Source organism: Triturus cristatus, chromosome 6 (genome assembly GCF_964204655.1).
Source record: "Triturus cristatus chromosome 6, aTriCri1.1, whole genome shotgun sequence".
NCBI lineage: Eukaryota > Metazoa > Chordata > Amphibia > Caudata > Salamandridae > Triturus > Triturus cristatus.
In genome coordinates, this window is record NC_140589.1 from 897,051,996 (window position 1) to 897,077,846 (window position 25,851).

The 25,851-nt window shown below is 46.4% G+C and overlaps 1 protein-coding gene across 1 annotated transcript in view; it reads left to right on the top strand.

Annotated features, from left to right (window-relative positions):
- The first annotated feature begins 3,992 nt into the window (after positions 1-3,992).
- Positions 3,993-25,851, top strand: part of CNKSR3 (CNKSR family member 3) — a 161,154-nt gene continuing 139,295 nt past the window's right edge. Inside the window, exon 1 of the mRNA XM_085611537.1 lies at positions 3,993-4,442. Coding sequence (XP_085467663.1) covers positions 4,391-4,442 — 52 coding nt within the window. The 5' untranslated portion in view covers positions 3,993-4,390. The remainder of the gene's footprint in view (positions 4,443-25,851) is intronic.

Below are 25,851 nucleotides of genomic sequence, written 5' to 3' on the forward strand. Positions count from 1 at the left end.
ATGGGGCTGCTGCCACGCTGAGTCTTACTAAGAATACATCTTTCCACCTAGTGTCGCCAGTACTGGAAATCTGGAGAGCCCAAGCCATAGCTGCGGCTATCTATGGCTCTGAACTATGGGGCCAAAGTAATGTTAATTCGCTGGGTATTACTGACAACAAGTTTTTGAGAACAGCATTTAGACTTCCCCAAGGCACGCTCTGAGTTTTTTTCAGAGTTGACCTAAAAAGGTATATATATAAAATATATGTATTTATTTCTAAACACTCTCTACTAACCTCTTTATGGGATTAGAGAGCAAGGCACACAATAATACAGTTATAAAACAACAGTAAATAGCACAATATACAATGGGCCCCAGGGGGAGAACAGACCATATAATAAGAAAGTGGTATAAGAACCACGACTTGACTAGACACAGTGCCTAGAGCATGTAGAATCGCTGGGACCCCAAGGAACCACCCAAGGTAGTGACACAGGGGACCCACGGGAACGGGTGCAGTGTGAGAACACAGCCGCGAGCTCCTTACAATTCTATGGGAAAGTCATGGCTGGAATTTTAAAGTATAAGGACACTTAGGAGAGTACTTTGAGCAAACCCTTTCAGACTTAGAGGGTTGTAGGGCCAGCACCCACGGGAGCACCGGAGTACTTGTGTTACCTCACCCAGGGAAGCCGGGTGCATAGGTGTCAAATGGTGTCGGGAATCGTCATCATTTTCAATAGCGATGTGCTGCAAAGTGCTGTTGCCGTGGAAAGGAGAAGTGTCCGGTGTGATCCAAGCTAGGATCGAAGATGTGAAGAACCTGAAAGCAGAGGGGACAGAGTCTGGGTCACTTGCCAGTGACCAGGGGCACGATAGACAAATGCCCACCGCTGTCGGGTGTTTCAGGTGCGAAGAGGTGAAGCTTGACTCCACTGCCACGGGGACCAGGAGGCGTCAATGACAACCACAGTACACAGGCGAGCTGTCCCACGAAGGATGTTGAGTGCTAGGGGGGTCGGTGTCCGGATTGGAGACCAACAAGCCTTGGCAACGGCAACCCATGCTCTGAGAGTAAAAAGGCTTCGGTGTAGACCAGCAAGGTCCTGTGGACTCTCCATGTGATGGAGAGTCAGGGCACATCTGGAACAATCAAGAAAGCCCACTGAAAGTTAAAGTACCCTTCTCAGGGACCCACAAGTCAACGGACAAGGGATCGCGAAGGGACCTCGAGAGGAATCACTCAATACCAGCCCACGGGTCACTCGAGGAGTGTAGACTAGTAATCTTCGGTGGAATCACTGCTTGGGGTCTGGACTACAAGTAGCCCAAAGGACAGCCTCAGGGAGGGCCAAAAAGCATATGCTGCTGCAAATAGTCACGGTGTCCAGGGGTTCGGGTTGCACGGTCCCCACGAGGGCTTTGGATCTCAGGTTTGCTGAGAGCATTGATCAGCCTCAGGGAAGCTTGGAAACCCACCTCCTGTATTGCATAAACTTTGCAGTTCTTCAGGGGCTGCGTAGTTGCGGACCGGACAGAGGCGTCTTTGGTGCCTGCCTTGCAGGGGAGTAACTCCTTTACTCCAAGGGAGATTCTTCGGTCATCCAAGGTCGTGTAGATAGTAGAAGTTCTGGGATTCTGTAGCAGAGTTTCGTCCAGGTAAATCTAAAGTCCTGTAGTCAGGGGTTCCTACTTCATACCCAAGGAAGGGGTGGGACAAACTCTGTGGACCCACCTGTGGGAGGTTCAGGACAGAGGGGTGGCTACACCCATGTCCTTTGTCCAGTTTCGCGCCAGAGCAGGGGCTGGCAGCCCCTGCAACCGGTTTGAGCTGGACTATGCACAGGGACACAAAATGTGCCCCCAGTGCAGACTTCAAAGCACTCTTAGAGTACACCCACCCAGCCCCAATACACTAAAACCTGTCTGGGAGGTGGTCACACCTCCCTGTGACAGGAAATCTATTGTCCAGGCCTCCCCTGCCGGAGTTTCGTTCAGCAGCAGGAGGGCAGACTCGTGTCTGCGGCTGGCAGCATCCATTTTGTGATGCCAAGGCTTGCAAAACTGGTACCGGGTATACTGGTGCTGTCATATTTCTCCGTCTAGTAGGGTGGAATCATACCTCCACACCAGTTACTGGTGTGGAGGTGAGATTCCAAGGTGTTTGACACCAAACACGACATGTTTCCGTGCAGCCATTCCAAAGTTAGCATTTACCGCGAGGTTGTAATGCACTTAAGAGTATATGGTCTGGCTGCATCACAAACAACCCCGAAATAAAGGTTACGAAGGCTGTAGAGAGCCTCTTCTCATGCATGGGCACCCTCTCACTTAAAACCCAGCACCCTGCCTTCAGGATTGATAAGGCCTGCCATAGGGGTGACTGATAGGTTTATATGTGCAGTGATATCGAGACATATAGGGAACCTATATATCAGTAAGGGGTGCATACACCACCTTACAAACGCTGCTGTAGCAGACCTGTTGTGTCATTTTAAATGGCTTCCCAGGGGTGGCATACTACATGCTGCAGCCCCTGGTAGGCCTCTGGGGTACCTATGCCCTGGGTACATAGTATACCATATACTAGGGACTCATAAGGGTACCCCAGAATCCAATCTGGAGTGTACCTAAAGTACATGCAATCAATTTAGAGAGGAAGCTGCTCGGCTGAGGCCCTGGATAGCAGGGTCCCAGCCAGACTAAAGTCAAAAAACAGTGAAACATCAGCAAAAAATGGGGGTAACTATAAGAAGCAGATCCTCTCCTACAACACATGCAAATGCCAGAATTTAAACATTGAGCATCTAAATCGACTGTAATTACGATAGTTACAACTGCGGACTTCTGTCCGGCTATCAAAACCAACCTGCCAAGAAAGCATTTATTTTTAGCAAAATATTGATTGCACGCAGTTCCGCTTTTAAAATTGTGTTTTAAACTGTGAAACTGACTTTTTTTGTATAGATTTTGTTCAATTAAAAAAATATATAATAATGTGGCTCCTTCTATTGGGAATTTTTGCTTGTATTAATTTGTTTAATATACGTGTTTCTTATTTTGTGATGCCTTTATGGTCATTGACCGAAATAAAGTATTTAAAACGAAACGTTATAGATAAAACGAATAAGATAGCAAAAAAAAAAGTGTTCCATGTATGCAAATTGGGGCAGTTTTGAACTTACAAAGACACACTGTATAAGTGCTTTGCAAATTCTGGAAGTCTGTGTGGATTTGAGATTATTTATTTATTTTTTATTTTATTTTGAGTGTTTTGTATAGCGCGAACAAGACCCTTGCGGTTATCAGAGCGCTTTACAAGGCAGATATAGGTGGTAGACATAGGCGTAAACACTGTGAGTTAGATAGATACATAAATGGTATCAAATATAAATCAACACATATATACATGAATCCAATTACTGTAGGCAATGTTCTAATATCAGGGAAATCAACAGTAAAACCCGGCCTAACAGATTATAAAATAGGCCCACCAACTGGCCTTTTAGACTAGACTAGCTAGCACTGGCATCCTCATGTACTAGTTCACTAAAGTTTTTTTTTTTTTAAATATATACAGCTTCCTATTGCTGGAACTCGATCCTGAACGTATTGGAACCTTTACACGAGCTCCAGTGCACGGGGAAAATAAGTAATTTGCGCAGAATTACAGGATGTTGAGCCACAGGGAGACTAGAACTTAGCTCCCCAGCGACAAAGTCGGCAGCTCTGGTCCTTACGCCACATGCTTCGAGCGCTTGCAGTCAAGTTACGCCACACAAGGAGGCTAGTAAGGGAAAGTGGATTAGCGATCTGGACATATTGAATTGAATAGGGAATTTATAGAGCGCGGTGTCACTCCGAATGGAGCATAGAGTTAAGGGCATGCAGAGCAGATCAACATATGTTGACTTGCTTTCCTATAATGCGTGTAACCATGGTAAAATTCTACCTAAAGTAGTAATTCATTCACGTGCGCGTACGTGAAGTACCCTGAGCGGGGACTGTGCGTGATGCTCGTGTCAGTGTGAGTGAAGCCCGCGTCTCTTCAGCACGAGTGTATTTTGTGCGCCTCCCCGAGTGCGCGCCGTGACAGTCTCGCCCCGGGCCCTCCTCCCGCGCCCGTTTCAGGCCCTCGGCCCCCGCAGCGCCGGTACTGGAGACTGGGAACAGCTGAAACTGTAACCCGAGCTCGGCGGCTCTCCTCCCCCATCATTAGCATAGGCCCTGCCACCATACCGACAGAGGGAGCGAGGGGAAGCGGGCGGGCGGCGGACAGGCAGCCAGTGGCCGGGCTCAGGGAACGCCAGGGCGCCCGCGGGGCTCCGAGCAGGGGGCAGAGCTCAGGATCCATGGAGGAGTGGGACCGGCGCTGAGCGGGGGTCACCGGAGGACTGGGGGGACGAACATGGAGCCCGTCACCAAGTGGAGCCCGTCGCAAGTCGTGGACTGGATGAAAGGTAGGAAGCAGGATGAGCCTGTGCTGTGGAGCCGGGGAGAGCGAGCAGGCGGGGGGCGCTCTACCATCTGTGTGCCCCCTGATACCAGCAGGCCTTTTCTTTCGCCAGGCACTGGAGCCACCAGGTTGTGGCAACGCTCCCCTCCGAGGCACTTGGTGCTCGGGTATCTTTATTTACAACTGTTAAATTGCTTGCCAAAAAAAGGCTGGATCCGCGGGGTCTCCCGCTGAGCGCTAGTGTTGCCCAATGTGCTTCGCGCCCCCTTTCCGACACCTCAAGTTCCAGTAATCTCTTGGAGGGCTTTTTGAGCCCAGTAGCTTAAAGGCAGTTTCGAGCCTGTAAACAGTGTTGTATCGTGAATAAACGAAGCCTCAGTATTCACTTGTGGAGATTTTGCTGTTTATAGTCACCTACTGGTTAACAAAACAACAAAGCCTTTTTGCTTGCCTTTCAGCTGCAGTTTCCCTCTTTCTGGAGTATTTGTGTACCTTTGTAGTTGGTGGTAATAAGACTGCCGTCTGTTGGACATCTGCCTGACGTCATGCCCATTTCATTTACATGCTCCTTGGCCGGGTCTTGCTGTATGTCCCGTGTGATGTTGTGTCGGTGGTCGCATTTTAGCACAAAAAAACAAACTTCAAAATATAATGATGCAAATAGTTTGATGTGTGCTTCAGGTCTTTTTAGCAGAGTTATTTGTCTTGGTGCCCAAAAGTGGTTGGCGCTTGAAGCATACCCCGTACATCTACAGGGGGGGGGAGCATATACAGTTCATTTAATTTAAAAGATGCGTTTTTCTGAAACATTCTCGTTCTTAAGTCACATTTTTGTCAAAGGGCGCATTTTGTGGAAAGGATGGCGAGTTACTATTGACATCTCTACTTATCTGGTTGAGCCGCATTGCATTCTAATTGGGTCTATGTGCTGCGGGGTGCAATCCTCAGGGGGGCATTTCCAGCCCTCGTCACGAATTCGTTTCCCATCCACAGTCCAACAATGTCTGGTTTGTGCAGAAATATCAGGGTATCATCACCTACCATAACAGGCAGTAGTTTCTGTGTCTCTTTGTTGACTGAACCCAAACCGTAAATTATATTTTATGGTTCAAGCAAACTAATCTTTGTGGAAGCTGAGTGATTCATACACATGTTCTCGTGTAACCCTTTCCTCTCAGCTGCCCTGCTCACCTACGCACTACTCATGTAGTATTTGTATCGCAAGGTTAAAAACCACAGGCTTGAGAGTAGGGTTTTTTCACCAAGTTAGACAAACCGGGGCAGCAGTTGGAAGCAGAGCGCTTGTGTGCTTCAGGTCACGCACCGGTAGCTCATCCAATCTGGGTTGTTTTGTTTGCTTTCTGGGACTTGAAGTCCTGACGTATGCAGGATAGCTCAGTTTCACGGTGGCATAATGCATTGGTCCAAATGTGAACAAGTAAAATGGGCTGTCCTCCCTCTTGGGTAGTGTATAACAGCATTGTTTGGGGTCCACCGAGTCCTCAGTCCACTGAACTCTGGCGCCATTGCACCTGTTACCCCACTGATAACTTCTTTCCCGGTGAGTTAAGTGATCGCTGCTGAGGGAAACGCTAATGGGCAGAGGAGTTTAAATCCTGATAAGGCCGGCCCAGCCTCCAATCTTTCGAGTCTGGAAACTGGCTAAGTAAATTGGGTGCCATACAGCTATATACTATTAACATAAATGAATTATAGCGCTTCGAAACGATATATGATAGCGTGTTATTTTGAAATGGAGCCACCAAGGCGACAATTCCCAGAATAAAAAAAATACTAGACTGCCTGAGCAGCTCACGCATGGAAATGGGAAAGTACAAAGTGCTGGCGAAGGAGCAGTGACAGCGGTGATGTTTCTCCGCAGCCAACTTATTCGGTAGTGACTCCTCTGGTCGTTTGGGTGGCCTGGGCTCGAGTTGTTTAATGGCGTACTCTTGTGTTCTCTGTCGTGGCTTTTGGAGCCCATGGCATGTCGTGTGGAAAGTCAACATTCGCATGCTGTTGTATCACGGAACATGTTCTCAATTGTACTTTACTAGTAAGTAAGTAGCCACTGGCTTTGTCATGTGACTTCTAGACACTTGACTCGGGTGTATATGGATAGCAATGTGCAAAAATAATTTAAATGAGTGTAGTTGTTGCCCTTTAACGGATTATGGACCTTTTATTTTTGCAAGAGTCCGCCTCCTATTGCACTCGAAGCGGCATGTTCTTCTTAAAGAGTCCCACCCTAATGACGCGCTTTCATTTTGCGTTGCAGTGTCAATAAAGCGTCCTGTGTTCCCTCTGACAACTACAACTTGGCAGAGGCTTGTTGGGTTTTTGTGTTGGGCGGGGTTTTCTGGAGGCCAGGGGTGGATAGGGGTAGCGGTGGCACACCGCACGGGTACGTTTTGAGGACGCATCAAGCTGGGGGATGGGGTGTTTTAGGCGGCGCGTTGTTTAGGAAGTCGGCGCGTTGTAGTTGTCTGTGACTGGCTGAATTGCACCCGCTTGCTGTACCGTGTCTTCCTGTGAAACTGCCAGACTCCAAGGCAGAAAAAAAATGCACGGTGAGGGGCAGAGGGCGCCAGGGTTCAGCGTCCTGTATGTGCCGGCTGTGTTTCTGCGGGCCAGTCACATGCCTCTGCAAAGAATGCGTGTTGCAAAAGATACGGAAGGGGAGGGGGCACAACCGAACACACTGTGTAGGCATGCGTGTCAAAAAGTGGAGATTTAATGGCAAACAATCTTAAGTGCGACCAGGCGTTCATTTCCACTGAAAGGGTAATTGGTTCATTTATTCTATGCTGCTTTGGGTGCAAGGCACTGCGGCCTCTCGGGTTGCATATTTGTGGCCAGGATTTGGCAACGTCATCGAGCAGCGCTTGCGGGGAACTATTTGGGAACAATGGCCTGTAATGTAAATATCTCAACGTTTGTATTAATGAAGGCGAGAACGTTATAGCTGCATGCGTCTCCCAGAGGTTTGTTTACCCCCATTTCTTCCATAATCAGAATTGGCCTCAAACTCGAAGCAGTTGTTTAGGAAGTTGAGCTCTTCTCCGATATAGGCCTGAAGATTTATAAAGAGAATATATAAAAGTGGTGGATTTCATGGCAGGAGAGGTACAGAGGTGTGCAACGTAAAGCTAGGAAGGATGAATTCATGCCGCATTTTCAGGATATCCACATAAATAATACTGTGGAACTCATTTACATGTTCATTGGTACTCCTGAAAATCTGGCTTGGATCTGGACCTCCTGGACTGGGACACCCCTGGTTTAGCAGGATGATTGGGGCGATCATCCCATTCTTCATAACATTTGACCCAATTCTAATAACTGTGCCCCCCGAATGTTGCACAGGTGGCACCTCCGTTATGCACAAGATAGTTACTCGTGGTGTTTTTTCACTTTTCACGTAATTTGCTTTTGATGACCTGTTTCTGTGTTTACCCCCATTGCATGCATGGGTTGTCTGTGTTGGTATGTAAAAGTTAGCAGTTGCTTGGATGTTACTCTTAACTTAATGAGTTGGCGACAATGGTGAAACCTTTCTGGTTCAGCAGTTATAAAAGCGTGGCATTCAAAGGATCCATTAACCAAAGCCATAGTACAGAAGATAAAGCTAGACCAATGTCTGATATTACATTTCCCGCTAAGGCACCTTGGTTACGTTCCCCCTCTAGGGTGACCACCACACTCCATGTCATTACAGACACCGTCTCGCGTCTTGAGCTTTTCACCTACAAATCATTGTTTTCAGCGGTTAATCAGATTGGCTAAAAGGGAGCAATACGAGGCTGTAACACCCAGAATGCACTAAGTTATCACAGAACAATCCAGGACTGGAAACGGTGTAGGTAATGGACTTGGAAGCAGGGAGGTGGTTACCCTGTCGCCCTCTTCGGCAACCCTTTGTTTAAAACAAGCGTGGCCTTCACACCGCTCCTTGACAGGCACCCTGAGTTGCTTGAGGTGGTCTTCTTTCGGATCCTTTGGTGCCCAGGCGGACAGGCAAGTGGGCCCTCTCCCTGTATGGAGCTTGGAAAGATGGTAGGCATTAGTGCCCAGAAGATCCCGCTTGCTGCTGGTAAGAGGAGGCGTGAAAGCAGAGAAGCTGCTTCTGTTTGGAGTGGGTGTTCCCTTGTGGTGTAATGGCTTTTAAGTGAGTGCATTCCCTTCGGTAGGGTCCTGCAGTACAAGCTTGAGTGACTGAACCATGGAATCGAGTGGTCAGAGGGAGGGTGTCAGCAGACAGTCTTAATTTAAGGCTGTTGTAGTGCATAAGCTAGTTTGGTCTTTGGGAGCCCATCAATGTTTTATGAAAAGCATAGTAGCGTTCTCCCCAAAGCATAATGTTTTCCTTGGGTGTGACAAATTGATTTGATTAAGCAGGCAGTGTCGACTTGCTGCAGGGATACATGTGGAGAGTAAAGTTAATTGTATTTTCTACTTTGAACAACTATGACCTCTTCTAGGGTGTCTGAGCATGTATTAGCTCAGGACCAGAAACATGCTGCATTTCTGAAGGCACATCAGAAATTGAACATGGGCACTTGGGGGAAGTTTCTTGTTTCACTTGACTTGGGCAGTCAGTTCCCTGAGTTGGGGCAGTGTTGTGGCTCCCTTACAGATACTTTCTGCTGTTTGGCCGTCTTAGGAAGTTTCATGCCCCACATTTGACCAGCGATGGGGATCTAGGCTCCGACACAGTGCAACAGGGACCAGTGATTCATCAGCAGATGCTGTTGGAAGGCAAGAAAGAGACATAACAGCCAGGAGTATGGGAGATTGTATCTCACCGTCTGGTTTATGGATGGTGTGGTGGTGGAGCACACTCGAACTTAAGGAGGAGAGTGATGAAGGCCAAGGAAGAAAGTGGTCGGTGCACTAGAAGCCTAATAGGCCCGTGCCTTCGTTTGTGCGCGCGCCACAGAGAGAAGGCTGCATAAAGCCATGGTACCACACTACACAGTGATCAGATGACGAGTAACAAAAGTAGGTAGACGGTGAGCGAAAGGTTCCTGAATCAGGGATCAAAGTGGGGTGGCTTTTCATAGACTATTATTCCTTTTTAGGTCTTGCCTGACCCAGCGCATGCGCTGGTCTGGCGAGACTTATTGAGAGGGCTCCAAAAAGTGCTACCAGGCCAGCCTAGAGCTACAGTGCATGTGCGCGGGCGCGCGCGCCGCGTTTTACCGCTTTGAAGTTTGATCCCGATCGCGATCACTTTCGCGGCTGCTTGGCATAGCCAATAGGTCTCGCTTTTGGGACCTTATAAGTATTTAGTTATGCAACTGTTGCATGGCTAAACACTTATAAGGTCCCAAATGCGAGACCTATTGGCTATGCCAATGCTTGTTTTTTTGTTTCATTTTTACATTAACCCGAGACTCTGAAAGCAAAAGATTTGGTACCACCTAAAATGCTGCTTTTTATATTTCAGTGTTATTTCGTTGTGAGAACCAATCCCGCCCCTAGAGTGGGATTTCCGTGATGCACTCAGGCAGTCTGTCGGCACAGGTGAGATGACAGAGATTAGAGCAGGATTCTGTTTTGACTGGAACCCTCCGGAGTCCAGAGTAGTTGAGACCAGATTCAGTTTACTCTAGGTCGCATGCCAGGTCTCTGGTGATATCCTGGGCCTTCTTTCCTGTGGTAGTGCGTACATCGATTCAGTGTTTACAACTGGACTCCAGCGTGAGTGGCAGGGGCCAGCGAGCCCTTGTTTGCCCTCGGACAGCTGGCCAGAGTTCAGACAGACAGACAGCTTCCCGGGGATGCCAGCATGGGTAGGCCCCACAAGTAAACGCAGTTACTCGGCTCTGCGAGTGTCGGTCCGTCGTCGCGGGTTTATTGCTCGAACAGGTGCTCCTTCAAAGGGCTTTTATTTCCGCGTGCTTTTGCAGTTGCTTGGTCGCGGGGCACGTGTGCGCGAGCGGGTGCAGCCAGGATTATGGTAGTGCGAACTCGGCATTATTGAGTTCCGCCCAGAGCTTCGAGGCCTGGTTGTAATTTTCAGTCTAATCCTGTGCCCTTGGTGCCAGGCACGTGCGGTGTGCAGCGAAGACCCAACAAGCGCGCGCATGGGAGTGCAATGCAGATTATATTTATCGCTGTTTGGTCAGCGCGACCTTCCTAGGTTTTATATCGTACACATGGCCCATGTGTTGTATCGCACAAGCAGCCCGACTTTAAACCATGTCCATGGGGCCCAGCAGGGATCTATACAGAGCCCTGGCAGTCTGCTGTAACCTCATGCAGGGCCTTCACAGAATGCCTCAGCTGTGCACATGGACTCACTAGACCCCACAGTGTGGCACTGAGCCCTCCCTGGTACTGTGTTCCGCAGCCCCCGGTAAACAACTTGCTATATACGTGCAGGGCCCAGCAGTGTGCTCTATAGAACCCTTACAGTGTGCTGTAACCCTAAGACCTTCACAGAACGCCTCAGCAGTGCACGTGGGTTCACCAGATCCCACAGTGTGGCACAGAGCCCTCCCTGGTACTGTTCTGCAGCCCCGGAACACCACGCGCCCCACGATGAGTACTGTATTTACAAGGTCACAAACAATGTTTTAAGTGGGCAGGTACTGGGTACCTGCACTTCTTTAATTTTCAAGGAAGAGTACCTGCACTTCTCAGCACTGCTGCAATACATTCAATGGGAGAGTACCTGCGCTTCTCAGCAATGCTGCAATACACTCAATGGGAGAGTACCTGCACTTCTCAGCACTGCTGCAATACATTCAATGGGAGAGTACCTGCGCTTCTCAGCAATGCTGCAATACACTCAATGGGAGAGTACCTGCACTTCTCAGCACTGCTGCAATACACTCAATGGGAGAGTACCTGCACTTCTCAGCACTGCTGCAATACACTCAATGGGAGAGTACCTGCACTTCTCAGCACTGCTGCAATACATCCAATGGGAGAGAACGTGCACTTCTCAGCACTGCTGCAATACATCCAATGGGAGAGTACCTGCACTTCTCAGCACTGCTGCAATACATCCAATGGGAGAGTACCTGCACTTCTCAGCACTGCTGCAATACATCCAATGGGAGAGTACCTGCACTTCTCAGCACTGCTGCAATACACTCAATGGGAGAGTACCTGCACTTCTCAGCACTGCTGCAATACACTCAATGGGAGAGTACCTGCACTTCTCAGCACTGCTGCAATACACTCAATGGGAGAGCACCTGCACTTCTCAGCACTGCTGCAATACATCCAATGGGAGAGCACCTGCACTTCTCAGCACTGCTGCAATACATCCAATGGGAGAGAACGTGCACTTCTCAGCACTGCTGCAATACATCCAATGGGAGAGTACCTGCACTTCTCAGCACTGCTGCAATACATCCAATGGGAGAGCACCTGTACTGCACTAGAGCAAACGGGTACTACAAATAGTGAGTACCCGCGCTTCTATATTTCACTTTAAAGCACTGGTCACAACAACTTGCTAAGGCATACTTGCGTGCGTATTCTCCAAGGGGATGTCGATGTGAACCACAGACCACCACCCCCTCAGTGTGCTACGCAGGCCCGCCTCGCCCGATTGAGTAGTGTACAGCCACCCCCACACCTCATAGGGCTCTGTGCTTTCTACCCCAAGGCCCCAGAGCAGAGCGCTTTATAGCCCACCCACCTTCCTTGCCATTTCCTTATGGACCCCCAAACATTGTGCTGTATAGCTGCCTATCCACAGCAGTGTGCTCTGTAGTTCTCCTCCCACGTCGGCGTACTGTACAGCTTTCCTACCCTATAGCAATGTGTTTGTATCGACCTACTTGGGTTTAAACCTGTGCTTCACGCCTTTAGCATGCAATGTGTCTTATGCACAGGAATCCAGGCTTCGTGCTGTGCCCATAAGACACCAACACCCCACTGCACCCTCGTGGGCCAGGTTTTGTGTCTTCCAAGAACTGAGTGAGCTTCCACGTGTATTCACGGATATTGTGCACACGTCTGCGAGCTCCCCCAGCCATGGTGCCAGGGATTAGGCCCTGTGACGTGAGCAGAACACTGTTCTATTGCTGGCTGCTTTGTTTGGACAGCCAACAATGCCTTTTATTTTGCGTGACTGGGGGCTTTGTGGTTTTACAGCAAAGACCTGGCTGCAAGCGTGTTCTTGTACTCCTGCAGTGCAGTGTGTGGTATTTGGGCACTGAAATTGCCAACATCTGAAAACAATTGGTTTGGGAACTAAGTACGTGTTTTTCTTTTCTTTTTAACTTATTGAAGATACGTTTCCTTGCAGTTGTCTGGTCTTGCCTCCCCAACGCTTTCTTCCTCCTACTGATTTTCTAAAAAGCACAGCCTCTGCGACAAGTGTTTGTTTTCCACATTTTGCTGTCTGCAGCAGTTCTTCAAGCAGGCTGCCTTGAATGGGGTTCTTGTGTGAAAGTGTACACAGTGAGCCATGTTTGTTTGCTTTGACATCACTTGGCCGCTGAAACTTTTTTTTCCAATATGGGCTCCCAAGGCCAAAAGCGAAATTAGTTTCATCTCGGATTTGAACTTCCATTCAGTAAGTTTTGAAGCAGCTGTGTGAAGTTATCAGATGGCGGCGACAAAGCCAGTAGGCCTGTCAAGCTTTGTCAATGCGTATTTTTTTTTTTTCTCATGGTTTTCCAAAACTTTGTTGAAAGCTTGCCCTACTCAATCTAAAAAAGGAATGCACAAAAGTAAAACAAATATTTTTTTGGCCTCGGGAAGCACACGTTGCTATAGGAGTCTCTGGCACTTCAGAGAACTAATTTGTGTGTGGATGTGCTTGTTGTCACAGGGAAGAATGCTGACACTCGTCAGTGAAGTTAACTCATGGATGAAGAGCGCCAGACCACTGTGCCATGCTCTATGCTGTATTGGGAGGAAAGAAAATGTGAATGACATGTTAACAAACCAATGAGGAAAGCGGGCTGGATGATATGTAAACTTTAGGCAATATTTGGCGCCAAAGTCGTGCCGGCATCAGTTGTTTGGACTGTTGAGGAAATGAAGTGTTTGTATGATATCTCACACTCTAGCTGCCAAGTTTCCCATGGTCATGTGACACCACTTCGCCTAAGGCCAGGACACTTTGCATGACCGGTTTTGTTAGACAACATGTCCCAAAAGGCAGAGTACTGTTGGCTGCGAAGTAAAGATGGGCAGAATATGCCACTCGTGATTTGGGGGCGCTTGAACGCGATGATCACGAGCTGTACAGTCTGCCTGCAGCTCTTTGTTGTGATACCCATATAGCATTTATTTAATAGACTTAGTGCGATTACTATTGTGAAACATCTGCATTATGGCCAGCAACTCGTTTCAACTCCCGACTGCAATTATAACATGTTTACTATACAGCACTTCTGCTACAGGTTATGTCCATGCTGTACTGTAAATAAGGTGCATCGCTTCTCCCAACTCCATGTTTTATTTGTTAACCCCATAAAGATAGAATAGCTTGAATAAAACATGTCGCTGATCAGTTGGAGACCATTTTCTGCAATTGATGCATTAGACCACAGAGAGATCTTATTCATAAACTATTTCACTCCTGCTTGCAGCACTCTGGAAGCAACCTGTCGGGGTTCCCTTGTGGGTTTGGGCATTGGGACATCATGTAGCCTTTGGGGCACACAAGCAGTTTCTTGCCCCAGCTGTTTTGCTGGCTTGGTATGACTTAAAGAAGAGAAGACCCTCCCCTCATCTGGTTGGCTTTAGAAACCAGTGGAAGTGCGTCTGTCTTGCTAGGATTTATTGAAGATCTGCACAAGTCCTCTTGCGAAGCAAAGGCTTCGAGAGAGGTTTGATCTGGGGTGCATCCTTGTGCATGACGTAGCACGCTCTTCTGATTTGACTGGTGGAGGTGGGATACACGGGGCAGAGGTTGTATCGCTGTGGTGACCTGACTTTACCTTATGTGAGCAGTGCTTTGGTTACTTTCCTTGCATCAATTGCTGACCATGCTGCTGTTAAGACTAGTCACTTTAGTAGCAGGATTGTGAATCTGTGGTGCAAGGAATGAAGAACCCCTGCAGGAAAGACACCCCCTGCCCCGGTGGAACCCATTGCTGCTGGTCAGAAGGCTCCAGGGGGCTGGAGCAGGGAGCAATTAGAACTGCAGTGTAGCTACATTGGGCCTGCTAGGGTAGGGCAGCAGGAAGGTGGCGGGTTGGCAAGGAGGATGGATGAGTGGAAAAATGAGAAGTGATGATTTAAAATCAAAAAGTTGGGTGCCAAAACCAAACTTTGGATGTGATGAATGAAGGAGCATTGCACACTTCAGTATTTAAGGACTGGCTCTTCCACCTGTCGGTGTAGTAGACTTGACACTGGGTTATAGGTGGGGCGGAGAAGGACCAGTATTTATGAGAGCAGTGACTGCCTCCTCCACCTGTCGGTGTAGTAGACTTGACACTGGGTTATGGGTGGGGCGGAGAAGTACCAGTATTTATGAGAGCAGTGTTTCAGGAGAGGAAGGGGTCATGAGAGATCGGTTGGAAGAATCAAAGCCATGGTGGTTTGAGTCCTTCAAGAGAAGGAGCAAGAGAGAAAATTTGGTACACAAAGCAGTAAAGTGTTAATATAGAGTAGGTGCTAACAGGCATTAGCAGGAATTAGGTTGGTATTCACATGATTAAGGTGTGCAGAAGGATAAGGATGAGCGAGAACCCTAACTCCAGTACAGATTATCGAGGTGGTGAAAGGAAAAACCTATGGTGGTGACTAGCACCATCATTGAAGGCATAAACGAGGGGAAAAGGTGATAATCGCAAACAAGACTATTGGTCTAATTTAATGGTTGGGCTTCGACTTACCAAGTTCAACAGATGGTAGTTAGTTCAAATATTTACACATTTGCATTTAGAGTGAAGGTCTGTAGAGCAAGGGGTATGTTGTCACTCAGGCAGAGTGGCATAAAGACCATTGCGAACTCCACACTGTTGTTTCCCTGGAAATAAGACTCTGGTTACCAGAACTTTACAATTGCTTTCCACAAACCCTTAAAAAGAAGATCCAGGCATGTTCACATAGGTGCATGGTTCATCACTTGCTGTGCTTCCAAGTACATATTTGGGATCTGGGAAAGATAAGGGGTCTTCTGAAAAAACAGAGCACACATGTGTCGGGTGAGAGTTTAAAGATGTATCTTTTGCAACCTGTGCCTGAAACATGACTAACCAGAATGCAGATTGTACAACTCCATGGTGGTGATCAAGAGGGAAGGAATGTGAATTGTAAATAGAAACCAAGAAACCTCTCACATTTGGGGTTTAAGGAAATGAATGCCTTCCCAGAGAAGAACGCCACCTTTGACCTGATGACTCATGAATAGGATCTGCGCATCTCTTTTTCTCCAGAGTACCATAGGCCCAGGTCATCAATACTAATATGGACAGTGTAGTTCATGATAGGGAGGAGATGGACACTGAACTCCTAGGCTGTGTACCTCCTCCTAAGACACTCTTCTCCTCGCTAGAGGAATACATCCATGTGTTTAAAGATGTTCTGCTAGCTTGGCCAGTTGACTCCAAATCCTTGTCCCTTACCCATGTAAGCCATCTTAAAATCCCGACCATGTTGGAGTGTATTCATGCACCTGGTTCTGTGCTACATAGAAGTCTTCGGATATCACTTGGCCTGTTGTACTTTGCCCAGTAACATGCATACACCTCAGAGCAGAGTACTTTAAATAAAAAACAAAACATATTTTATTGATTTTCCGATTATTTTCAGTGCATACATTTAGTGCATTATTATAATACAGTATCGTCCAGAATTGGTGTTGTAAAGCATTCGATTACATGTCTTATACAATCGGTTACTGGATTGTTGCATATATCTTTCGTCTTGCATGTATACTATACATTTCTGCGGTTACGTTATTGTCGAGAGCTGAAATGTGAACATTAACTGATGAAAATACCCTTCCCCCGCCCGCCTACAGCCTGGCAAACATTTGCCCATATGTGGGTACTTTTGCTTTCTAAACTATCGGGTATGATGTCTTTTAACAATGTTGTTTGTGTGTCTTGGTTGTCCTTTACTACAGGCCACATTTATTTATTTATTTATTTATTTATGAGTTTTATATAGCGCTAGCCAGGCCCGAGGGTATCGGAGCGCTTTACAGCATAAGTAATGGAGAAATCAGTCAAAGAATGTCATACATATTGAGATATTAACACTCAAACAATATAATACATATTGAGTCATAGCAAATTAAGTTTGAGAATATAGTATCACATTATTGGGATTAAAACGCATTGTATAGGAGTTGTATACAAATTGATTTGAGTGAGGACCATTTTCGGGAGGGGAGGCCCGTGTACCATTCAGGTGGTGGAAGAGGTAGTAGTCTTAATGCTCAGGTGGCTGAGTACTGCAGTGTGCAGGAGTTTACGGTTGGGCAGCGGCTATCCATTTGGAAGAGGTCTTTGGGTTGTCTTTTGAAGTTTACAAAGGAGGGGGTGGTCCTGATATGGACTGGGATGGAGTTCCAGATTTTGGGCGCTTTTTCCGAGAAGGATCGAGATGCGTTTTTTTGTTTGCGAGTTCTCGGGGGGGATGAGGAGTAGAGTGTTGCTACTCCTGAGGCTCCTTGTCTGGCCTGCTTTTTTGAGTTTTGGGGCCAGGTAGGCAGATTTTCCGGTGTGTAGAGCTTTGTGCATGAGACCAGCAGTTCTGAAGTTTGCACGCATTTCAATTGGTAGCCATTTTAGTTTTCGTAGTGCAGGCGAGATGTGTTCAAATTTCTTAACTCCGGTGACCATTCTGGCTGCTGCATTCAGAGTTGCTCTGAGGGGAGCCATGTGGGATTTTGCTGCTCCTCTGAGGGTTGCATTCCCATAGTCCAGTCTGGACAGCACTAGCGCTTGAGTAGCATGTTTAAGGTCATTCGGAGGTATGAAGGGCTTTATTTTGTTGAGCCATTTGAGGTTGAGGAAGGCATTCTTGGCAGAGTTTTTGATGTGTTTTGCCATGCCTAATTTTGGGTCCAGTGTGATTCCCAGTGATTTCACTAAGAAGGCAAGGGTGAGATTGCAGTTGAGAGCATCAATGGCTTTCAGCCATTCTTTGATTTGGGGGTTCTGCTCCTTGTTGGAAATGAGAAGGATTTCTATTTTGTCTTGGTTGAGTTTCAAGTGATTGAGTGATAGCCAGTGTTGGACTTCTCTTAGTGTTGTTTAGTCTTTGGATGTCGTCCATGGAAGAGGTTTCGAGATAGATCTGGGTGTCGTCCGCATAGAGGTGGAAGGGGATGATTGATTTTTTGAGTATGGCGGTGAGGGGCTCAATGTAGATATTGAAGAGTTGTGTGTAGAGAACCGATCCTTGGGGTACACCCCTGTTGACAGGGCGTAGATCAGACCGGAAGTTGTTGATTTTTATCTTTTGGGTGCGCTTCTGTAGAAAGGAGGTGAACCACTGTAAGACCACTTCGTCCGCTCCCACCCTTTCTTGTAGTACCTTAATGAGTAATTGGTCAACTGTGTCGAAGGCTACATCTCTGTGCACTCCAGCTATGCTACGGCCTGCTATTCCTTCGGGGTGCTAGGTATGAGGTCAAGGTCTATGTCTTTTTAAAAGCTTCTAACAGCACATCCCACTCCATGGATATCTGTTTTTTCCGCGGCCCCTGAACCTCCTTTCTACGGATTGCGGCACTTTCAGCCCCACCCGAACGCAACATTTCACTATGCCAGATGTATATTTCTGGGGTTGTTGCTGACTTCATCTCATGGTTCTGGTCCGTTTGGCTAGGATGAGGGCAAGGTCCAGGAATCGGAGCTGAACTTTCTGTGGGGCTGAGCGTCTGCGGATACTTAACAGGCACTCCGCTATTGAATCGTCAATGTGTAGGTGTATAGCTGCCTCTATGCTGGATCGGAACTCCCCCCATAAACCTCTCAGGCGCGGACATGCCCATAGCATGTGGGCTAAGTCTGCTTCCACTAGTTGACATCTGGGGCAGTGATGCTGAGTGTTTGGGAACATCTGCTGTAAGCGGTGTGACGTTAAGTAAGCCCTATGAAGCACCATGCATTGTATAAATTTGAATTTTGAGTTTTGGGTCACTTTTTTGGGGTATTCTAGGATACCAGCCCATTCTTGGCGGATATTTCCCGTCCCATGCTCATGGGTTGTAGGTCAGCGAGGGGCACCGCAGTATGCGCTCGGATGCCCACGTACAGCCATTTAATGAGATGGCACCCCTGCTCCATGCAATATAGAAATTTAACTAGTTCATGTGTCGGGGGTTCCTCTCTCTTGGGGGCCCAGTGTTTCCTTACATTTTGTAGTATTAATGCATGTAACCTATATAAGTGATTAGGCACTCCGGTGTCCTGTATAAAATTCTCATGATTTATTAAATAGTTCTCCTACCGTGTCTACCCCTTCGTCGGTCCAGGCCCTAATCCTGCGTCTAGTAAGCAGTCCGCTAGGTAAGGGGATCCCTAATAGAGGGATGTTGCCTGCATAGAGGGCAGTTGGACGTATACTGCAGTGCTTTCTTCCAGCACATCAGTGCTACGCGCAACAGAACCGGCAGTCCCGGGGAGTTTGCTCTTTTGCAGTAATAACGTGTGCAGTGTACCCTGGCCAATATCTTGCAAGGTGTATCCGATCTCTTGTAGGTTTCGGCCTCCAGCCAAGTAGGACAGCCTCTGTATCTGGCTCGCTTAATAATACGCTCGGAAATCCAGCCCCCCTAGCCCCCCTCTGTGTATCTCTAGCTGCAGTTTTTTTAGGCTTACCCTTCTTCGTCCATCCCCCCCAGATAAGGTCCAGGAGCGCAGTGTCCAGAACCTGGAAGGTAGCGGGAGGTACCATGATCGTCAGGTTGGTAAAATAATATAAAAGCCAGGGGAGGACCACCATTTTGGACACTGCCACTCGACCCATTACTGAGAGAGGCAGCGTAGTCCAGAAGGCGACTTTAGATCTCATCGCCCTGTTAAGATTACCCTCAAGCATGTCCACATGGGACCGGTAGATGTGTACTCCTGGATATTTGCACGTGCGGTGCGCCACTGGCAACGAGTACTGTCCGAAGCTAATTTCCTCAGGGCGGGCATGGTCTTGGAAAAAGTAGGCGGTTGATTTTGTCTCATTGATTGCGAGGCCTGATACGCGTTCGAACCATGAGAAAATACTGGGGATAGGGTCTAGCTCTCCCAATAGGTCCTGCACAGTTGTCATCTGCGTAGGCAGATATCAGGTGTGTTGAGTTGTATTCCCATGTGAGCGTATCAAACGCCTGCCGCAGGTCTATTAAGACGCAACTGGTGTTTTCGCAACGTTCGGGGGCAGTTGCCATTATGTGATGCAATCGTCTGATGTTTAAGGACGTTCTGCGTGCTGGGATAAAACCGCATTGATCTATATGCATGAGCTTGTTTAGATAGGGAAGGAGCCTGCTCGCTAATATTTTACTTAACATTTTATACTCTGTCGCCAAAAGCGATATCGGAGCTGAGTACTTAATACTACACCACTTTCCACTGCCCTCTGTTCTCTCACAAGTATGTCAGTCCCTTCACTGAGGAACACTGAAACTCACATGTTTGGTACACCGGACAACTCCCACAATTACCATTTAATTCCCGGTGAAGAGTGCAGAACGTTTCTCCTCTTAGCTCCTCTGGCTATTATGGAAAACACCTCGAAGGCTTGTAAGGTTGATGGCCTAAGTGTCCGTTATTGACCCAAAGATCTGCACATCTTCACCAGGAAGGAGCTCCGAGACCAACTTTTTATCCCAGGAATAAAATATACGCACTCCTGAAGTAATTCACCGCCCTTCATCTTTCCAGGACTACGTTAACCACACTTAAACTTGGACTTTTGCACCCCTGAGTTCCTTAGGGCTTTTTTGTTCTATCGTGAGATAACCTTGAGTCGCACCCCATTCCCAGCTTCAGTGGCTACGAGGTACGCTCCGCCGTAGTTCCCTCTACAGCTAATTAGAGCAACTGTCTCCAGCAGGAGATGTGGGGGGGGAACCAGAGGGATTCTGGGTAGCTCAAGCCTTGTGCTTCGACTGGATATGTGGGTGGGGCTAACCATTATTAAAGCAACAGGACACTGAGTGCAGTGCGGATGGCATCACACTAACCCCCTTAAGTCTTCAGGTCCCTTCAAATTCCTAAGACCAGATTTTCGTAAAAGGAGACAAAAACAATAAATTGAACAATATCTTTCACGTAATATTGTGCCTCTCGGTGCACTGATTTCGAGCCCCTTAGGAACACTTGGGAAAATGTGCCGGCGTTAAGCTGCCTTTTCTGTTTCGTCTTCTCTGATGACTCAAGCCAGTTGTGTTATCTTTGGAGAAAGGCTGCAAGCATCGAAACCGTCCAGCAGTTCACGTTTAGGGTTTCAGCAGGCCTGTCATTCTGCTTCCTCGAATCTGAAATAGCAGACTCTGGAGGCCTGGGGGCATAATTAAAGGGAGCCTTTCACTTCTAGGTCACTGAGACAGATCAGTGGCATGCACAGGGCGAATTTGGATGTATATATTTTTTTCTTTTTTTCTGTGCACTGACTGGGATCTATCGGTACAGCTATGGTCAGAATTCTAATTTTTCAGCATCACAAAGAAATGGATCCCTTCGTGATCTGTCTCTTGCCATTCGTCATCCATCACGCTACTAAGTGCTGCGCCCCATAGCGCAATAGCCACACTTTGGTGGTCATCACACACAACATAGAAACACTTCCCACGCAGGCTCCAAACAGACCTCACACTTCCAGCCTCACACCCTGCATGCCGGAGCATACTACCCATGTAGGCAAGGACTTCTACGCACGACATAGGAGTAGTAAGCGCTATTTAAATGCTGCAGTACAATACAAATAAATATTCATGTAATGGCAATTAACCCCTTTGCCGCGTGGCAAATTGCGCCGCGGTGCCGGGGGGGGCTCGGGGGGGGAGGATGGACGGGGCTGTGCATGATTCTCAGGTACCCAGGACTCGCGGTGGGCTTGTGCTCATGACGGCCATGAGCCGTCCGAACTCCGCACACTGATTAATTTGCCCGCACTGGCTGGGAATTAGCCGCGTGTGGGCGGAGCGGCAACGGTCGGACGGCTCCCGGCCATCATGAGCACACGACTACCTTGACTCATGACGGCCGGGAGCCGCCCTGAGCATCCATGAGGTTAAAATAAACTTGGCCATTAAAACATTATTTAAAGCAATTGCATCTATAAACACATTTATTACTACAGTGCAAAGGTCAAATTCAAGTTTATTACCACAGAACAGCATAAGTGACACATGAAAAATACTCTTTACTGCCTCACATGTTGTAGCCAGCAATTACTTAACACATGGAATCGACTCTCTTAATAGATATCTCTTGAACGTGATTTTCTTTTACCTTGCTGCCAAAATTTAACCCCATGCACCCTTTTTTGGTTACATACACGTGATACCCTCTGCACATGTGCATATATCCAATTTATAAAGTGGCAATAAAAATAAATGTGGCCCAGTAACACTTTATGTGCAGCAACATGTTCTGGTAAATGCACACTCATTAATTTATTACTGCAGTGCAATGGTCAAATTCCAATTTATTACCACAGTAAACCAAGTGACATGAGAGAATTACTTTTTACTGCCACACACAATGCATGTAATGAGTACGTTACACAGGAAAGACCTTTGTAAATTTTGGCAGTGTCTTTAGTGTTATATTACCTTGCTGCACACTTTTTAACCAGTTGAAGCCTGATTCTGGTTAAATAACAAAAATAAAATAAAAAAAACCATGAAAAAATCCCATGGCTTAAAGCATATATGCAGATGCGTAGAGTAAAATACGCTATTAGTTACCATTGTTGAGCGAAGAAGGGGGGGCATTTTGACTCACTCGATAGTTCGTTTCTTGTGAGCAGCGGCCTCTGCCCACGCTCCACAATGGTAATATTTAGCATATTACACACGCACATCTGAACATATAGTATGATTCACTTAAACTACCACAGTTAAAGTGCAGTTCTAGTTCCAAATTAAAACTGAGAAACTCTGAAATTCATAAGTTAAGGTTGGGCCACAATCTGCAACAGCCATGCAAACCACAACTCGCAAATACAATGCTCATGACCTCATACATCATGAAATCTATGCAATTGCAAATTTTATGAATCCTCTTACAGATGAGCTTTATACACCTCACTTTGACAGGGTTGACCATGACTGCACTATCATTTGCTGGGCTAATTATGTTGCTCAATTACATTTAGCTCTTCAGCTTACTGGTATAAATGTAGTGAGGTCATAAGCATTTGGTGTGCAAGCGGGGTTTGGCCACAGGGCCTGGCCAGCCCTGGAATGGGGTTGGTCATAGGACCGGGTCTTTGGCTGTGTGCAGAGGGGGGTGGCTGGATGGATGGCCTGGTGTTGGGCTGGGTCCTACTCCTAACCGACTGTATGTGACTAATGCTCCCTTGTGGCCATTGGCCAAGTACAGTAGTAGGGCACAAAATACGTTCCACCGTTTTTTTTCTTGTTATCCTCCATATGACCAACCCAAGCCCCATTTTAAATAAAAAGTTTCTGAAACTACTGAATTTATTTCCACCATTGTAAGCAAAGGCACTTCCTACAGCAAAGTTCTATCTTTATGCCCAATTTGGTGTAATTCTTTCAGTTGTTGTTTTCTGTATCAAAGATTTCTATAAGAATCAAAATAGGAAGTTGTGCTTTTGGGAACCCCTCCCCCCTTTTTTTTTGGCCTCTGCTTGATGGGTCTGCATGAAACTTGTCATGAAGAAAACAGCAACTGTTTTTTCTTTGGAACGTTTTTATGCAGATTCGTAGAATGGTGCCAAAGTTATTAAAAAAACAAAAAATGCCTTTCCTGTGGAAACGCACTGAACCATATCTATGTTGGCGCTATCACAGCCAGTGTAATATATGTAATGTGCATGTTTTATGTAGACTCTGTGTGCTCAATTGTTTCGAAACATCACAACATATAACACGTTATATGCATGGTTTATTTGGACATATAGGTTAGCTTGATTTCTCTTACCACATTAAAAGTGACAGTGACCACCCATTGCATCAGTGTTTTACTTCACTGCTAGGATTATCTTTTAATAAGGCTGTGGTTTTCTTTTATTTTTCATATAAGTAGCAGTCTCCTTACGTTGAATAAAATGGTGATTTTAACCCCAGACTGTGGGAAACTGTTTATTAGTGTGCCCCTGTAATTTTATGTGGGGTGTGGTAAAACACAAATTTGGTCCTAAACAGCGGTGGACCGAAGAGTGGGGGGAAAGCAGGTTAAAAAAAATTGAGGAGTTCGCTAGCAAGAAAAATGTTTGCTAGAATGCAGTGGGGATATGAGATTGGCAAGCACTGCAGACATACCAGGACAGTTACAAAATGTTTGCGGAAAACAGCAGCCTGAAACAAACCATGGACAGTGGTAGTGGTGTTGGGGCAGGAAACGTGCATGTACTCCATAAGGGTGCTTTTGAAAAGAAAAAAAACACGAGCCTGCGGCCTGTAGAAGAACAATGGCCTCAGACCGGAAGTGGTACTGTGCCCATGGTCCATGTGAAGCCTTAAGAGGAAGCTGAGACGAAGCGGAGGCTCGGACCAATAAGAAGCAAAGAAACAAGAGTGACTTCCGAGCCAACTAATGGTAAGTAATTGGCAGATTCTAAGCTCTTTTTAAGCTTTTTTAGGGATTAAAAGTGATTTTTCAAGCAGAGCACAAGTGCTGTGCAGGCGAGACCTAAAAATAGTTGTGGGTGGAAGTGCATTTACGGGAAAGAGCATACTGGTTGGGAAGTGCCGCAATTGGGCCCCATAATCATAGGGGCTGGAAGTAGAGTTGTGAGAGTGGTGCAGCTCCCCCAGAATATTCATGCTACAGTTCAGAATGTGAATGAACATTAAAGACTCCTTTTAATTTAGTTTTTTTTTGTCACGTTTGCTGCGCTTCAAAGACAGAGGTCAGTTGTAAGGTTGTGACGTGCAACAAATTGCTGGGTTTTTTTTAACATGGAAATTGGTGTTTTTCTTTCTCTGACTGAAAGTCGGAGAAATTTGCAAAGTGAACTATGGAACACTCTTGTTGGGGTACAGGTAGTGTGAAATGAAAGGCCGTAGGATGCAATTTATTTTCTAACACCCAACAACATTTGAATACTTGTAAATGAGCTGTACATTATTATGAATATTTATGCTTTTAGCACTAACAAGCTTTTTTTTTTTTTTTGTAATTTAGAAGGGTGATTGAATTTAACAGAATCAAAACAAATCAACACTTTGCTTGGTGATGCACAAGTGACAAATATTTTCTGAAACTTGATTGCCACGCATTATCGGTTGTGAGCTATATCATTTTACAAGTAAAACTATAGGTTTGTTTAAATGTAGTTAAAACAAGTTTTCCCTTTTCGGTAAATCGAATATTCAGCACTTATCATTCACATATATCGTCCCTATAGACCACACATCTCACACAAAATATTGATGATTGAGGCACTTATAAATCAGCTACAACCTCATAAAGATATCAATGAATTTTTAATTAATATTACAAATACATGAATATGCACTGCACATATAAATTCGATCACATTAAAATTCATCAAAATTCATATACAATCAACAAAAAAATTAACATATCTAAATTCCAAAATCATTAAAAAACATATAAAAAAGGAGAATACGAAAAAAGACAATGCATTATGTCTTTCAAAAGGTTAATTTGGACATTTGTATAGGCAGCATCAAGCATAGGTCTGAATTCCCTGTCTGTAACAGTTTGCTGACTTCTCCAAATTTAACCCCATATGTAAGTGTCGACGCGTTTAGATGGTATATTGACAATAAACACCACCTTCTTCAGGACAATATTTTTTCTCCTCAAATTTAAAAGGCTGAATCCTATATTTGCCGGTGCAACTGCACTCAGTTGGAGTATGTTCTTGCGAATCTCAATACCATGACATGGTGAACACGATAATATTGGTCGTGTCTTATAGATTAAGTGCTTGATATATAGATACCAACAGGTCGATGTCAATTTGAGGCACTTCCCCAAACTCTTGGCCTCTAGATAAAACTGTGGGTTATCGTAACCTAAGACAACAATTGGACTTGTTTTACATCGGGCTCATTCTCCGATTGTGTAGCAACCGTAAGCGGCGGGTGTCAGTCAATCCCCGTGTCCTCTACGGTGGGCTCACTTGCTCGTGGTTGTATATCCAACGAAACAATCTTGCCCAGAGTATTCACCGCGTCTTCAGTCCACGTGTGGGCGAGATTGTTTTGTCTGGACTGGAGCTGTTTTTTTTTTTTTGTTTTAGGCTACCTAAGGGCCTGATCATGAGTTTGGCGGAGTGGGAGCTGGATGGCACACCACCGCCCCGCTCCCACA